We start from the raw sequence: 17,169 nt of genomic DNA, 5'->3' as shown, positions 1-17,169 counted from the left end.
CGCGGGGGGAGGGCGCGGCCGCCCAGCCTTTGCCGCAGCGGCCCGGGAGGCGCCCGCCGCACCGGCCTCCTTCGGTGGCGCAGGGACAGCGGCTTCTGAGCGTGGAGCGGGTGGTCTTGGTGTCCCCGACTTCTCCAGACTCCGGAGACGCCCGGCTTCCTATCTTGGGAAAGGTCACTCCGAGTCACAACGGGGCTGAGAGGGAGGTTTGGTGGCCCGCTTTCCGATTTCTGATTATGGACGTCATCCTCTCAGGATCTAGGAGGACTTGGCTGGGACTTCCAACCGACCTCCCCTCTCAGATCCCTGACCGGGCCTGGAGGCCACGGTACCGGGACCCGTGTGCATGCGGGGCTAAGGCTTCCCCACACTCCGGATGCCGCCCAAGTAGGAAGAGCGCCCTGGAGACCAAACCAGAGAGGTTGCTGTAGGGCTGGGGGCACCAGGTTTCAGGTGGGAGGCCCGGCTTGACCCCTCACACCTCCACACCTCTTTTTGTCTCTGACGTCATCTTCTAACCCGTTCCCCCTCCCAATACTCTGGCTACCCAGCTCCTCCCCCCTTGCCCAATATCCCAAGTTCATTCTCGCCTCAGGGCCCTTGCCCTGGCTCTCTCCTCTGTCGGGACCGCACCTCCCTCAGATGCAGAAAGGGTTCACACCCTCACCTCCAGCAGCTCCTGGCTCCAGTCACCCTTGTGGGGGCTTCCCACTGTCCACTGGGGGTAAACTGCTTCCCCCGCCCCTTTTTTGACCTTCTATACATTTGTTTCATTCTCTCACAGTTGTCACCACGTGACATTATACTCTTCCTTTATGATCGTTTATCTGCTTATTTCCTGTCTCCCTCACCCAGCAGCATATGCTCGCTCAGGGTCAGGTCATTGTCTCGCACAAGGCTATGTCTCCAGCACCTTGAAAGATGCCTAGTACATAGTAGGTGCTCAAATATCTGTCAAATTAATAAACAGCTAATGGTTTCCCTGGAGAAGGACATCATGCTTGGTAGAGGGTCTGCAACAAAGAGGAAGACCCTCAATGAGAGGGATTCACACAGTGGCCCCAACAACGGGCTCAAATATAAATCTGCAGGGAAGTAGTTTACATCTTCTCCCATGAAGCAGCTGGTGGGTTTGAACCACCGACCTGGTTAGCAGCCAAATGCCTTACCTACTGTGCCACCAAAAACAAAAAAAACCCACAAACCCATTGCTATAGAGTTGATTCTGACCTATGGAGACCTCCATTGGGCTTCCAAGGTGGTAAATTTTTACAGTGGATTGCCCTGTCTTCCTTCTATAGAGCTCCTTTTATTAAGTCCCCAGATGGTGCAAACTGTTAACATGCTCGGCTGCTAACCAAAAGGCTGTAAGTTCAAGTCTACTCAGAGGCCCTTCGGAAGACCAGCCTTGTGATCTCCTTCCAGAAAATCAGCCATTCACCCTGTGAAACAGTCTTACCAGGACTTGGAACAGACTTGATGGCAGCTTTCTTTCTTTTTTGTTTTTAATGCTCATTAAGCTCTTCCAATATGCTGAACTCACTTCAGCAGCAAGCAGGCCCTTTGCAGCAAGTCTTAGTATTACTCCACCTTATAGATCAAAGTGAGACTGGAAAAGGGTCGCTCCCTTGCCCAGGGTCAGGCAGCCTGAAGCGGATCTGGCCTTCTGCCCCCGGTTCTGCCCAATGGAGAGCACAGGAGCAGGGGCTCTGGACTATCAGGATGGGGTGCGGGTGATGGTGGTGGGAGGGGTCTGGAGTGGGACGTGTGGCTAGGGTCTCTACTCAGGTCCTCGTCTCCAGTTCTGGGTAAGGTGACATCACTGAGTGCCCCCTGCTTAGCAGGGTTGGGCCAGGGGAACCAGTGCATGGGACAGAGGGCCAGGGATATGGTACATCTTTGTGGTCTGGGCCTTTACACCAGCACCTCCCATGCCAAAAATTCCCTGGCAAAAAATAACCCTCTGGCTGTTTTGGGCCCTCCCTTCTGAAGGGGATAGTAGGTGAAGGCACAGTGAGGCTAAGTCCAGGACAGGGAGCACCTAAGAGCCCTACAAGCTGATGTTCAGTGAGGGCCTATGATTAACTCATACCTTACTTGCCACAATCACACAGCTAGAGGGTAGGAGATGGTACCCCTGCCCTTCACCACTGATGGTCCACCCTGCCTCTGGCCAAGCCCTCCTCCGGTGCCCAATCCAAGCTCAGATAAGCCTCACTTTGGCTATGAGGTCTCTCTTTACCATGGGTCAGTGACACAGATAAGGGTTCTACCTGGGACAGAGACTTTGCCTTTAAGCCCATTTTCTCAACTGTAAAATGGGTCCAGACAGCCCCAACCTGGATGTGTGGCTGTGGGGTCCTGCGGGAAGTTAGACCTTACATTTAAATCCTTGCTTTCTTGTGGGGTGGCCTTGGGCGTGTAACTCTATTTTTAATGCGTCTCATCTATACCGTAGAATTAAAGAGCATCCCAGCTAACAAAGTCACCCACCCACTGCCACTGAGTCAGTTCCAACTCACAGCTGCCCCCATAGGGTTTCCAAGGCTGTAAATCTTTACGGAAGGAAAGCCCAAACCAAACCCACTGCTGTGGAGTTGATCCTGACTCACAGTGATCCCCACTGGGTTTCCAAGGCTGTAAATCTTTATAGGAGATTGCCTCATCTTCCTCCCGTGGAGCAGCTGGTGGGTTTGAACCGCCAACTTTCTAGTTAGCAGCCAAGTGCCTTACCCATTATACCACCAGGGCGAAGTCACAGTAAGAATTAAATGAACATCAGATCTTGGCAGAGTTAGTACACATTTGCTACTCACTGTATGAGTTATTACATTTTTCCTTAATTTTTCTACAATAAGACAGTTATTGTTATGCTGTGCTATGCCCTGTTATAAACAGCCACATTATTAACTCCCTGAATCCTAACAGTGGGTCTCAGAGTGTGGTCCCCAAATAAGCATCATCAGTGTCATCTGGGCACTTGTTAAAAACGTACCACCTCAGCCGGGCCCCAGGCCCACCCACCACATCAGCCTCTGAGGGTGAGGCCTGAAGCCCTCCAGGAGAGGATGACGCCGTCGAAGCTGGAGACGCACTCACTGACAACCTCGGGAGGCAGGAGCTATTATTACGCCCGTTGTACAGAGTTGGAAACCGAAGCTCAAAGGGGCTGAGTGGCCTGCTCCAGGTTACCTGACTGCTAAACAGCAGAGGTAGGATTTGAACCCAGGCTGCCTGGTACCAGAGTCTGTACCCAGAGCCCCGGCCCTGGACCCTGCCGATACCAAGCTTGTGTAACATGCAGGGGAATTCTCGATCACTTCAGTGACTGTGAAGCTCTGGTGGCGCAATGCCTAAGGCATTTGACTGTTAACCAGAAGGTTGGAGGTTCAAACCCACCAGCCACTCTGTGGAAGGAAGGTTGGGCTATCTACTTCCATAAAGATTTACTACCTCAAAACTCAGTGGGGGTCACTGTGAGTCAGAATCAACTCAATGGCAGTGAGTTTGAGGTTTGGTAGCATAGTGGCTAAGGCACTTGACTGCTAACCAGAAGGCTGGTGGTTCAAACCCACCAGCCACTCCTCGGAAGGAAGGTTGGGCATTCCTACTTCCGTAGTGATACTGCCTCGGAAACCCAAGGAGGGGTCGCTATGAGTCGGGGCTGACTCGATGGCAAACAACAACAACAACATGGACTCAGAAAATGGTCACTCCTTACCACAGCAGGGTCTGAGTGCAACAAGAGGTCCCCACAGGCACAGCCATTCCTGACCCTTTATTGGGGCTCTGTCAGGCCCAAATAAATATAATACATTAAACTCAGAGCTCAGGGAATCCTGCAGCCCACGAGGCGGCCCCCCCCAGCCCCAGCCAGACCAAATAAGTTAGTGAAGGACCTGCCAAAGGACAGGCCGGTGCCCTGGCTGGGCAGGCAATGCAGCTGGACGCGCACGCTGGTCTAAAGTGCATCTCAGTTCCGTGGTCCCCACATCTGCGTGGCTCCTGGCTAAGCCACTGGGAGGGGCAGGAGGCTCCCGGCGTTCACACTGTGCCAGCAGTGGCTGCCGAGGCTCTGTGTCCATCTGTCCGTCTGGGAGGACGGCTGTGTGGCGGGACTCCCTCAGGAAAAGCTGTCATCAGGCCGAGGCTGGGAGTCGAAGGGAGGGTCTGAGACTGTGATACCTTGATGCAGCTTCTCCAGCGAGAACTTCATCTGGAGGAAGAGGAGGGCAAGTGAGGGTGAGTGCCGATAGGGGAGGGTGCCACCCACCCCAGTTGGCAGCTGAGGAACTGGGGAAGGGACAGAGACCATGCCCCTCGCCAAGGTCACCATGTGAGCAGAGGGGAGCCACAAAGCACCCCACTGAACTTCTCAGACAGCAGCTAGAAGGGGCTTAGTGCATGCCCAGGACCTAGAGGCCTGGGTTTAAAACTCCTGGCTCTGCCACTTACTGGGTAACTATCCTGTAACAAGCCTGGGCCTCAGTGCCCCATCTGAAAAATGGGTCAGTAATAAAGCTGCTTCAAGATCAATCATGGGAGAATAGAAAGGTAGAAGGGCTGTGTATACAGAGGGAGACAGCTCGGGGGGCAGGAAGGCATGGGAGGGAAGGACACAGGGAAGAGGTAACTATGGGGAGGAAGTGGGAGGGGAGCTGTTGCATTGTAGGAAACTGCAGTTAGTGTCATAAGACAAAGTGTATGTGAACTGTTGCACGGAAAATGAATTTTCTCTGTCAACTTACATCCAAATCACAATAAAAATGTAAATAAATAATAAATAAAGCTGCTTCACAGGATTATTTTGGAGACTTGAGGACTGAACTTAGAACCAGCACATAGTAAATGCTCAGTGCACATCAGCTATTGTTTTTATTCACTGCGCAACCTTGGGCAAGTTCCTGAACTACTCACGCCTTGGTGTCCCTATCTAGAAGACAGGGGTAAAACGAGCATTCTCCTCACAGGGTGCTTGTGAGGCTCAAGTTGGTTAGTCACAGTTCAGCACTTCCAACAGCCTAGCTCAAGGTCAGTGCTCAAACCATACATACACAAGTTCATCTATGACGTCAACTCTGAGACAGACGGAAACAATCAGGCTTAATTCCCTCCCCACCCTGTCCTACACAGCACTTCCCACAGCATGACCATCTCCCTCTGAGCAGGATTTCAGGACTCAATGAGGCCCCTAAGTACTGCCCACCCACTGGTGCTGTGGTCAGGGAAGGGTCTGACCCGGTGCCATTTCCACCATCACCTCCAACTTTGATTGTGTTTCTTCCCACAGGAGCCCGGCCAACGCCAGGCATTCCCAGCTCCCCAGCTCCAGACCCCACCTAAGGCACATACTCCAAACCAAAACACAAACTCACGGCCATTGAATCGAATCTGACTCATCACAACCCCCCACTGGGTTTCCAAGGCTGTCAATCTTTACGTAAGCAGACTGCTTCATCTTTCTTCCAGTGGGTTTGAACCACTGACCTTTTGGTTAGCAGCCAAGTGCCGTAACCACTACACCACCAGAGCTCCTTTAGGCACATACTAGGACCCAGCATTTGCCCCACCTGCCCCAGCTGCCATGTGGAGCATACTGGGGAGTGAGGGCATCACTGCATGGTGACATCACACCTATTGAGCACCTACTGTGTGCCTGGCACCAGGCTCACACTAATCATAACAGCAAATACATATAAAGCATTTACTACCTGCCAGGCACTATTCACAGTACCAACCCATTTACTCCTCACAACTGTCTTTGCATAATATCAATTATCCCATATAGGGGGCAGGAAGCTGAGGCCCGAACGGTTACTTGTAAAGGTCACACAAAAGAATCTGAACCTGGCTGTTTGAGTAGGTACTGCCCGTGAGATATAGGGGGGCAAATGGAGAAACCCCCTTTTAGAGACCCCAACATCCTTGGAGAAGCCCTCCTCCATCCTCAAACCACGTGACCTCCTCAGCTGCGTAGAGGAGGAGGGCTGCAAGAACCAAGCTCAGCCCACTCCTGGTGGCCATGACTGGTTCGGGGATGGGCATGTGATGTTAGCAGGGCCAGTAAGAGGAAGTCTTTCCACTGGATGTCAGTCAGGAGGTTCAGGTACCTTTGTCACCGGCAGGGAGAGGACGTCCGAAAACAAACCACCCTGGGGGTAAGCAGAGCCAAGAGATGGGGGAAGAGACCCATTTTCACTACTACTGCGTGGCTAGATCCAGCCATGCCGGAAGTCAGAAGCTCCTGGATTGCTTTCCAGTATATGAGCTTAGATTCTTTTTCTTCCATCCCATGGACTTTTCCAGCAACCCTGTGATGTGGGGACTATAGATGGTTTCCCTATTTTATGGACGAGGAAAATGAGGCCCAGAGGGGAAGGCCGCTGCTGCATCTTGGGTGAGAACCCGGACTCCTCTGCCCGAAGGCCCCGCCCAGCCCTGGCTGAGGCGACCCCCGCACCTCGTCCAGGAGCTCCACGGAGGCCCGCAGGATCTGCCTCCACTTGTGCACCTCCACGCTGTGGAACTGCTTCTGCAGGGCCAGGATCTCCGCCCACTCCGTGGCCGTCTGGGGGAATTTGCTGTGGGAATTGCAGGACCTGAGTGGGGTCTTGGCCTCCCCCAATCTGCTCCAGTCTCTCCAGCCCCTGCCACCTGCCCCCAGGCTCCCCACTTAACTTACCCATTGGCCAGGGCCAGACTGTGCCAGGACTCGAAGGTGTGGGCTGTCCTTTCCAAGGACCAGAGGCGATAAAAGAGGAGGACGTTGAGGGCAATGAGGATGATGAGGCTGGGGGCAGGGACCAGAGGTCAGAGGTCAGAGGTCAGAGGTGAGGAGTCCTGGGATGCTACCACAAGTGGGCACTGATCTCTATACCACCCATACAAGCCTTGAAGGGGGACCATGGTCACACCCCCTTTTCAGAGGACACAAAGACTCAGAGAGGGTGAACGGTATGCCCAGGATCACACAAAGATCAGGGTTCAAACCCAAGCCTGTCCAATGCCCGCACCCTTAACTGCCAGGCAAGGCTGCCTCACTGGGAGAGCCAGGGGGCAGGGGGAGAGGCTGGAGCAGGAGGGGAGACATGAGGGTGAGAGGGGTGCAGATGCAGGGTCCTACCTCACACAGATCCTGAGGCGGCAGCGAGGGGGGAGACAAAGAGACCAGAGCTGCCCAGCCCATCCTAACCTGCCTCCACCCTTCCTTGATCCTGGATCCTGGGCAGCTCCAAGCCAATGGGCTACCCAGCCTCTCCATGGAGAGGAAAGAGGCCCAGAGAGGCTGTGTGGTGGGCCCTCCCCTCCCCTCGCATGGTCTGCTGAGCCCAGGGATCTGGGCTCCACCCTCTCGAACCCTGCTCTCCTAAGCGACTCTCAGGGACTCTCAGGTCTCTGGCTCAGGAATTCTCTCCTCCCCCTTCCCGCCCCACCTGCAGGGCCTGCACAGAAACCTCTGGCCTCCCACAACCCAAGCACTCTACTCTGCCTGGGCTTCCCCATCCCACCCCTGATCACTCTGGTCTGGGGTCAGGTCTGTCTTCCCCCAGGAGGCTGTTGGTCACCCTCAGCATCACCCAGCTCAGGGTCGGGCATGGAATATATGCGTAAAATGTGTAAATGACGTTACTTCCTTCCCGTCCACCTGGCTGATTGCTCATCCTTCGGGTACCCCCTCCTCCGTCAGCCCTCCCTGCCTTCTGCTCTCCCAGGGACAAAGTCTGCTCCAGGACACACTGTGTGAGGAGCATTTCGGGCCCCTCCCAAACGTCCTCTCATTTCCTCTTCACTGTAGGAGGGTCTTATGCTCCCACTGGACAGAGAGGCCCAGAGAGGACAGGCACTGGGCCAAGGCCACACAGCCAGGATACAGACAGAGCCAGGCCTTTCTGACCTCAAAGCCCAGTTCCTCCTCCCCGTCTCTTACTCACACAATGCTGATGAGAACCAGGGCGCTGGGGACACCTGCCCCAGGACCCTGGTCCACGGATGGTTCCGGGAAACGGGAGCTGAGGGAGCCTGTGGGAGAACAGTACGGGGTCAGACAGACATCGCCAGGCCACCCCACCCTGGGCTCTCCCAGCTCCTCTGCCTGCCCCGACTGGGCCCTGACCGAGCGCACCCGAGGTGTGCAAGCCAGGCCGGGTGCAGGGGTCAGGGTCTGGGTGCTGGGGCCCGTCACCATGACCCCTCCAGCTCAGGGGCCTCTTCCGCCTCCGCAGGCCCGACAACAACCCCCGTGCGTCCTTCCCGCCGTCCTCCAGAGACAGCTTCTCAGCCTTGGCCAGCTCCCGCTCTGCAGAGAGAAGACGGCTCTGGATGTCTGCGCCGGGCCGGGCCACACCCATCCCGGTCCAGAATGTCCCCTGCGCTGGCTTCTGCCTCCTACCCAAGTGGTGAAAATAGTCCTCAATGCCGCTCCATGAGTTCTTCTCAATGAGGGACTTCACGAGGCTCCATGGCTGCTTTCGGTAGCGGATCTCAGAGGAGACTCTGGGGTTGAGGGGGCAGGGGAAGGTAGAGGGCTTAGGATCTGACCCCAGCCCCTGCTGGTCCTCAGGCAGGTTCTCCCCTTCCCTTCACGGAGAGGGTCCTCTTCTCACTCACTCACTCACAGAGAAAACAGACACCTCAAGCCCCCTGCCAGGGTTTCTCTGTGACCCCCACTCATCCCAAATGGTGGCCAGTCTCCTGGCTTTAAGGCCTGCCTTAGCACTGTCCACTGAAGTTGGGGGCAAGGTCTGGACTAGGGTATCAGTTTGTAAGGAAGTCAGTGCTACGCGTGGGGATCTGAGAGGTAACTCAACACATCAAAACTGAGCTCCTGGTCTTCCCCCAAATCTACTCCTCCTCACCTTCCCCTTTCAGTCAATGACAGCGCCCTCCTTCCAGTGGCTCAGGCCAAATGCCTCAGGGTCTTCCTTGACCCTTCTTGTGTTCTCATACCCACATCCAACCTGTCAGCAAACACTGATGACGTGGCCGACGAGATCTATCCAGAATCTAAACTCTTCTCCCCTCCACTGCCCCTGGTCTCCCTGCTCCTGCCCTTGTCCCTCACAGTCTGTTCCCCCCACACAGTCAGAGGGAGCCTGTGAACTCCCAAGTCAGATTAGGGCCCTTCTTGGCTCAGAGACCTTGTGGGGTTGAGCTTATCCAAAATGGGTCCTGCCCGCAAAGGACTCTGGGATTGAGCAAGAGTGACCGGCCAGACAGTGGCTCCAGAATTAGGCAAAGACATTAACAGACTCCCCTCTCTTCCCCCCTCCCCCTGGAGCTAAGATTCAAGGTGGGAATCAACACCGTCCTCTGTATGTAGGACACACAGCAGCCCCTGAGCTGTCAGTCTGATACACTGGCTTTTACTACCTCTTTAAACCGAACCTTTCCAAGGATGGTTTGAGACTGCTTCACTGCCGTGACTGCTGGCTGCACCTCACTCCAGGTCACAGCCGAAGCTCTCACCAGGGCCCACGTGGCCCTGCACGATCTGGCCTGTAACTTCCCTAACGCCACTTACGCTTCCCCTCACTGCTCCACTCCTGCCATGCCTCCTTCCCACGCTCCTGCCTCAGGGCCATTGCACTGGCTGTTCCACATGAACGACTCCCCTATGATCTTCAAGTTCATGATGAGATACCCCGTGACCACGTGATTCGGAGCAGAACCCACCTCTGACCCAGCCCTCGCACTCTTCATTCTGCTGTTTTTCTCCATTAAGTGTTTGTTTATTACCCAATTCAGCACCAGATATGAGGTCCCTAAGAAAGGGGGTTCTGTCTAGTTTTGCTGAATCTCTAGTGCCTGGAACGGTGCTAGGCTCATAGCACAGCTGTTCACTTGCATATTCAGTCACCTCTGGCAGCTCCAGCCCTCTCTGCAGACAGGACCCTGTTCTATGGGAGTGCCGCCTTGTCCACACTCTCCTATTCAGAGTTCAGGGGTCTCAGAGACCTTCTTCGGCTCCTCTGCTGGGGTGGGAACCAAGTTCAGGGGCTGACTTGGGATAGAAGGGTAGGGCAGGGGCCCTGAGGCCAGCAGGATGTCAGGGTGGAGGGACCGGGCCACTGCTCACCGGAGGCGGGCCTTGTTCCGGGCAAGGCCCAGGATGCAGTAACGGTGGGCAGTGTAGAAGTAGTCCTGGTAAGGGATGCCTTGTGTCAGCACCTCCGAGTCCACCACACACCCGCCTGCCTGTGGACCACGCCGGAACAGTGTCTGAAGGGACAAGGGAGGAGGCGGGAGGTCAGAGCCCACCCCACTGGGCCACCACCACCCTCCAACAGCCACCCACCCAGCCCACCTGTGTCTCCACCACAGAAGCGCTCTTAGGGCCCAGTGGGTTGCTGATGGGAATGGTGTAAGTCAACACTCGGCGCTGATGGCTCTTGCTGTCCCCACTCCAGGGACTCAAGGTCACATCTGGGGGACGGAGAAACAGAATGATGAGCCCATTCTTCAGTTCTTTGGCCACAAGTCGTAGGAGGCTTGGCCTTTTTGGAGGTTCCAGTTTTCTGGGAACTTAACCCAAACCTGTGCCATTCTCTCTGGGCACCTAAGACTAGATGCTGGGGTGCTATGAGCTGGGACCTCTCTCCTCCTCTGACTCCACATCCCCCCTGGGGCCATCTCATCCAGTCCTGAAGCCCCAGTTTCCCTCTGCCCAGCTCTGGCTTCTCCCCTAAGCCTCAGACCTAAGATCCTGCACTCAACACTTCGCCATTGCTGTCCCCCGAGTCCCTGACTCCTACTGGGCCCCACACCGGCCTCAGCATCTCCCTTAAACCTGCCCTTCCTCCTGGTCCTCATCTCAAAGTTGGCCCCATGTGGTGGTTAAGTTTGTGTGTCAACTTGGCTGGGCCTAGTTGAGTGGCTGGGCAGCTGGATGTAGTTACTCCCCAGGATGAGACTGGTAATCAACTCCATGGTGGGATCTACCGTGAGCAGCAGTAGCTGCCCTAGGGATGTGGTCTGCTTCTTGTATATAAGGAGAAGCCTTGGGGAACAGTCTCTAGTTTAGGGCACCTAGGACCCTGCATGTAGCTGTGTCATTGTTCAGCAGCCTGCCATGCTCTGCTGACCTTGGGACTTTCAATGGACTTGAATTAATGGCCTGCTGTGTGATTTGGTAACATTGAGACTGTGCCTTTTTACTTGTCAACCTTGAGCTTGTCAGCCTCAGCAGCCAGCAGCTGAGTGAAGAAAAGCTTCTAGCTCCAGTGGGCTGGGACCAGGAGACAGAGCTGAAGCCCAAGGTTGAGGGGCTTTCACCCAGCCCCTAGAGCCTGGCACTTTGAACTTGGACTTAAAGCCTCCAAACTTTAAGAGAATAAACTCCTGTTTGTTAAGGCCATCCATCTGTGGTATATTCCTGTCAGAGCGGCACTAGGTAACCAGAACACCCCACCATCCCTGAGTCTCCTAGCAGAGCCTTGGGCACCGCCCTGCACACCTTCCTCCCCAAACACTCAGTCTCCTGAGTAGCACTCCTGGCTCAGCCCAGCCCAGCCTATCTAGTCCTCTCCCCAGCCTCCCCCTAGGTTCCCGGCCTCCATCTCACCTCTGTTCCAGGGGTGTCTTCCTACAGCCAAACCTGACCCCTTCCCTACCCAGCACACTCCATCAATCGCCAATATTCCCAGGACAAAGTCCGAGCTCCCCAGCTGGCTGCACGAGCCCCTCCAGGGCATAAGCATCCATTTGAGAGACTCGTAGTCCCTTAAGTCAAGGCACAGTCCTAGTGATGCTGTAGGGGTTCTACATGGCTCGTTTTTACCAATACAGGAGAAAGACACAAAGACAATCCATCACTTCACTAGCCTCTCTCGTCCCTAAATCTCTTCCACAGCCTCCCGAGCGCCTCAGCCGGTCCCACAGTGACACCTGCAGCCTCACCTGCTGCTGCGCCTGCCCCTCTCCATACCCGGCCTCAGGAGCCCAGCCACAAAAGATGCTCAGTGCCTGGGTCCAGCCTCAGGGCCTCTGCAGATATGATGCCTGCCCCCAGATTCCTCTTCTCTGCCCCCTCCCTTTTACTGGGCTAACCTTGTTCCTCCTTCAGCAGTTTTCCCTATCCGCCTCAGCTCACAGATGTCCCCTTTGACACTCCCAGCCCTTGTGCTGCTTTTATATACATCATACCTGTCATGGATGGTACCTGGCTGTGTCATTAACATTTCCTCTGGGGGCATAGTGGGTAAGGCATTTGGCTATTAACCAGAAAGTTGGTGGTTCAAACCCACCAGCTGTTCTGTGGGAGGAGCATGAGCTAATCTACTTCCGTAAAGATTTACAGCCTTAGAAACCCAATGGGGGTCGCTGTGAGTCAGAATCAACTTGATGGCAGTGGGCTTAGTTTTTTGGTTTGGTCATTCTTAGCAGACACTGAGCGCTGAGGACAAGAACCTGTCCGTCCTGGTCTCTCTTAGTCCCCCAATCCCTGCCTGGGCCTCACACCAAAAAAAGCCAAACCCATTGCCATCGAGTCAATTCTGACTTAGCGACCCCCACTGGGTTTCTGAGGCTGTACATCTTGACAGTAGATCGCCTGTCTTCCTTCCGCAGAGCAGCTGGTGGGGCAGTCCGTGCTAACTAATGTCTGACTGTTAACTCACGCTTATTAAGCACTTACTGTATGCCACTGTCCTAGGCACTTTTTTTTTTTTTTTTGGCATTAACTTGTTTAGTTCTCACAAGGACTCGATGAGGCAGGCCCTCTGATCATACCCCCATTCTACAGAAGAGGAAACTAAGGCACAGAGTAGTTCAGAAAGCTGCCTAAGGCCACTCAGCTGGGAGCTCTGGTGGTATAGTGCCTAAAGCATTTGATTGATAACCAGAAGGCCGACAGTTCAAACCCACCAGCTACTCCTCAGAAGGAAGGTTGGGCAATTTACTTCCGTAGTGATACCACCTGGGAAACCCAAGGAGGGGTCGCTATGAATGGATCCGACTCCACAGCAGTGCATTGCGTTGCCCTGCCCTCCCCCTCCCCCCTGCCCACCTGTGAACTTGCACTGTTGCAGGAAGCCCTGCAGAAAGGGCGAATCAGAGAAGAGCATCTGCTGGAGCCGGTCAGCACCCACGTGGAAGACGGAGTTGATCAGGAGACGGCCAGAGAGGTCAGGAAGCAGGGCAGCCAGGTCAGCTGGGAGACAGAGGGGGTGCCCGTGATGTTGGCCTCCATTCCCTCCCCTCACAGCTGCGCCCTCGTTTTTTCCCTGGAGGCCACCCCTCCTCATTCCCAGGCTTTGTGTGGAGGGCGCACACCCATCTTCCTAAACCAGAACAGACAGTGCCACAGAGCACTAATCCACCCTCTTTGCCACAGGGATTAGTTCAGGGTGGGCATGTGCCCCAGACCTGGCCAATCAGAGCCACCATGATTGTTTAGGGTGGTGCGCACACCCAGCCCAGCCACTTGTAACCAGTGATTACAGTGTGGGCATGTGCTCCCAGGCCAGGCCAATCAACCACAGTGACTGGTTCAGGGGTGGGCTTTGCTCCAAGTTGGACCAATCAGTGCTAACCTCAGGGCTTTTGAGGCAAACGCTTTACATGTATCAACCAGTTTAACTGTCAATAACTGTATGAGGTGGGTACTATTATTAAGTATTATTATTAAGCCAGTTTTTCAGATGAGTAAAACAAGTCTCGTCGTTGTTGTTGTTGTTATGTGCCATCGAGTCAGCCCTGACTCATAGCAACCCCTCCTTGGGTTTCCGAGGCAGTATCACTACGGAAGTAGGATTGCCCAACCTTCCTTCCGAGGAGTGGCTGATGGGTTTGAACCGCCAGCCTTCTGGTTAGCAGTCTCAGTAAGGTTAAAGAACTTGTCTAAACTAAGTTCACAGCTAGGAAGTGGTGTGGCGAGGATTTGAACCCTGGTGACCTGGCTCCAGGGTCTGTGTTCTTATCTACCCCACCATGTCATCATCAAAGCAGAACCAAGAGACAGACAGATTTCTAACAATAGTTTGAATGCCCGGACTGAGTCATGCCTGCCTACCCCTCAATGGTCTAGTCCCATGAACCAACCAAGCCCTTCCAGCTTCAGTCCATCCGAGTCAGGTGTGTTTAACGGAAGTGAATGAACCAGGGGCCTGTCTGCCTCACCTTCCTCCCCAGTGGATGAAGAGGAGTTACTCGTGTCCGTCAACAGCTCCTCACTGGGCAGCAGGTCCAAGGGGCCCAAGGAGGTGGGCCCATCTGGCAGGGTGGGCTCTGTGCTTGGGGGGTCAGCCACTGGGGCCACCGTCTGGCTGGGGGAGGCATCTGGCTGGCTGGCTGACTGCTCCTCCTTCTCCTCCTCTGCCTGCAGGGAAAGGTCGAATGTAGCCTTGCCTCTCCTCACCCAGCCCGAGGGCCTCCACAGGGCCACAGGAGCCACCAGAGACACAAGGAAGCATTCAGACCTCAGGCAGGAAAACCAAGGCTGGGGGCTGGAGCAGAGCGTGCGTATCTAGGTCTTACAGCTGAGGTGTGAGGTGCTCTGGGGCCATAAACCTTCTTTCCTTTCCCCCACACCCCACCAATCTGTCTCCTCCCGTATCCACTGTCCATGTCTTGCACCCTTCGCTCTACCTCTCCATCTAGCTGTCTGTCCCCCACTTGACCATCTCCTTCCCTGTCTCTGGCTATTTCCATCACCCATCCTTCCATGTCTGCCCCAGCCCTCCATCCGTCTCGTCCCTGCCTCTGTCCATCCACTCCCCTGTCCTGTCATCCCTGCCCCATCCATTAGTCCATCCCCCTGTCTACGTTCCTGCTCTGTCAATCTGTCCCACTCTCCGACCCCACCCCAGCCTTCCTCCGTCTCTCCCCATCCATACCCTCCTCTTTCCTCCTCACCCCATGGTCCGCATCACTGCTGGCCCGGGAAAGGTTGGGAGTGGTGTGGCCGCGGCGAGAACCCACTGGGCTCGGCTCCTGGCTGTGGTCTGCTGCCCCTGAGGGGGTGATGTCACTCAGGGCGATCACTTCTCCCACCTCCTTGGGGCTCCTGCGTGGACAAGGAGAAACTGGGACTGCTACTCAAGTGACCTTGGGACCCACACACCCTCCTGGATCTCCCAGACTGCAGACAACCACCTCAGTCCACCCTGGACTCCAGGAACTTGTCACACAGCCCATCCTGCTCTCCCCAACCCCAGGAACCACCCCCAACCTCTGACTCACCCCAGACCGTTCAGCTGCAGGGGGCAGACATAGTCCTCATCCTCGCTGGTGAGGCCCAGCTCTGAGCCGTAGCACTGATGCACCAGGTGCCAGAGCTCGCGGGGACTCAGCGTCTGGGCAGGCAGACATCACGTTGGCCTCCACCTCACTAGGGCCAGAGCTCTTCCCACCTGTGCCCCTACCAGCCCTCAGCCTCAGCAGTTCCTTTGGTTTCCACAAGGGGGCAGCCATGATCTCCAGTACCAGACCTCTCCAACAAGCTCCTGACTCTCTCCATAAGAGGACACTCAGTTCCATCTCTTCCAGGCTCCAGGCTCCAGGCTCCAGGCTCTGTTCTCATCACTTTACATGCCCAAGCTAACATTCCCATTTTTACAGAGGAGAACATGGAGGCCCAGAGTGGCAGTCATGTGACCAGAGGCAACTCTGGGATCCACCCCCAGCCACGCTCCAGAGCCCACGCTCCTCTCTGTGCCGGCTGCCCCTCAACTGCTTTCTCTGGGGCCCTCAGAAGTCCTGGGACTTCATGCACCCACAGCCACAGCAGGGCAATGACAACGATGATAAAGTAATAATAATAGTGACAGCAGTAGTTGCAGCAGCAGCCAAGATTGACCGTGTTGTTACGTGTACCCGGCACTCCGCCAGCCCTTTACTTGTGCTAATTCACTGGATCTTCAAAACAATTTGTAAAGTCAGTGCCGATATTAACAGCATTTAAAGATGCTGCGCTGGGGCACAGGTGTGGTAACAGCCTCAGTCACTAAACCAGGGATGGATCGCTGAGAGGATCCCAGGGTGAGGTGGGGCTGGTCTAGAGCCCTGGAATTAACCACGGGTTTGTCAGCGTTTCTGAGCACTTATTCCAGGCCCAGCTTGGGTGCTATGAAGTAGGCGTGGTCCAGTGGTTATTCCCATCTGACAGGGTTCACTGACTTGCCCCAGGCCGCTTAGCGGCTCAGGGGTGGGGCTGAACGTGAACCTGGCAGTCTGGCTCCAGGGCCTGTTTTAAAAGCCCTCTTCAGGACTCTGGCTCTGCACTGGCCTTCCCCTGGCTCAGGAGTGGGATCCCCAGTACTCTTCCCCTGAGAGAGGCCACAGCTGGAGCTGACCAGGGGGGCCAAGCGCTCCTGAGAGGGTGGGACACTGAGCACAGCACAGCTGGAGGTGGGTTTGCGCTGCGAAAGTGCCACCAACAGCAGACAGTGATGTCACTCAGCAGTGGTCTATCCTCCCTCCCTGCCAGCAGAAACCTATTCTGTTGGGGGTGATAATCTCCCCCAACCCCAGGGATGAATTATGTCCAGTTTATGACAATTCATCTTTCCTTTGTCAGACACTTAGCCTCCTTTGAAACTGAAAGAGGTCACCTGACCTAGTTGTAACAAAAGAGATGGAAACAGAAGTCGGCTGAGGAGGCTTTCCATCTCTGACAAAAGCAAAGTTCTCTTTCCTTTTCTGCTCTCATGTCTGGCTTACTTATGTGAAGGCATGACGCCTGGAGCGGCAGCAACCGTCTTGTGACCAGGAAGAAACAAGGACACGGACAAAACACCAACATGCAAAGGGTGACAGCCACCAAACCCACCCTAGACCACTTATTTCCAGACGCCCTATTACATGAGAGACAGTGAGGTACGATGATTAAGGGGGTGCAGTCCAGAGCCTGACTGCATGGGCTGGAACCCCCACTCTGCCATGTAAAAGCCCATGTGACCATGGGCAAGTTTATTCTTATATGCCTCATTGGTAAAACACAGATTAAAAACCACACGCCATACACGGTAATAGTGAAGAGTAAGTGGATATGGACCAAGGATTCCCAAGGGTTCCCTAGATCCTTTCAGGGGGTCCACAAGGTCAAAACTGTTTCCTGAGTAGGATCTCTGGTAGCATAGTGCCTAAGGCATTTGACTGCTAACCAGAAGGCTGGCAGTTCAAACCCACCAGCTACTCCTTGGAAGGCAGATGGGGCAATCTACTTTCATAGTG

At 54.9% G+C, this 17,169-nt stretch overlaps 1 protein-coding gene across 1 annotated transcript in view; it reads right to left on the bottom strand.

The window, feature by feature from the left end:
* Window positions 1-4,123: 4,123 nt before the first annotated feature.
* Window positions 4,124-17,169, bottom strand: part of GRAMD1A (GRAM domain containing 1A) — a 32,422-nt gene continuing 19,376 nt past the window's right edge. Inside the window, exons 8-19 of the mRNA XM_007954829.1 lie at window positions 15,178-15,290; window positions 14,851-15,001; window positions 14,116-14,314; window positions 13,004-13,147; window positions 10,304-10,422; window positions 10,076-10,218; window positions 8,390-8,493; window positions 8,123-8,296; window positions 7,932-8,019; window positions 6,683-6,790; window positions 6,461-6,581; window positions 4,124-4,216 (exon numbers count right to left, since the gene is read on the bottom strand). Of these exons, the coding sequence (XP_007953020.1) occupies window positions 4,124-4,216; window positions 6,461-6,581; window positions 6,683-6,790; window positions 7,932-8,019; window positions 8,123-8,296; window positions 8,390-8,493; window positions 10,076-10,218; window positions 10,304-10,422; window positions 13,004-13,147; window positions 14,116-14,314; window positions 14,851-15,001; window positions 15,178-15,290 (1,557 nt within the window). The remainder of the gene's footprint in view (window positions 4,217-6,460; window positions 6,582-6,682; window positions 6,791-7,931; window positions 8,020-8,122; window positions 8,297-8,389; window positions 8,494-10,075; window positions 10,219-10,303; window positions 10,423-13,003; window positions 13,148-14,115; window positions 14,315-14,850; window positions 15,002-15,177; window positions 15,291-17,169) is intronic.

Source organism: Orycteropus afer, unplaced genomic scaffold (genome assembly GCF_000298275.1).
Source record: "Orycteropus afer afer isolate SDZICR_OR568_19922 unplaced genomic scaffold, OryAfe1.0 scaffold00476, whole genome shotgun sequence".
NCBI classification, from domain to species: domain Eukaryota; kingdom Metazoa; phylum Chordata; class Mammalia; order Tubulidentata; family Orycteropodidae; genus Orycteropus; species Orycteropus afer.
Note: the sequence above shows the minus strand (reverse complement) of the source record. Positions and strands in the feature narration are given on the sequence as shown.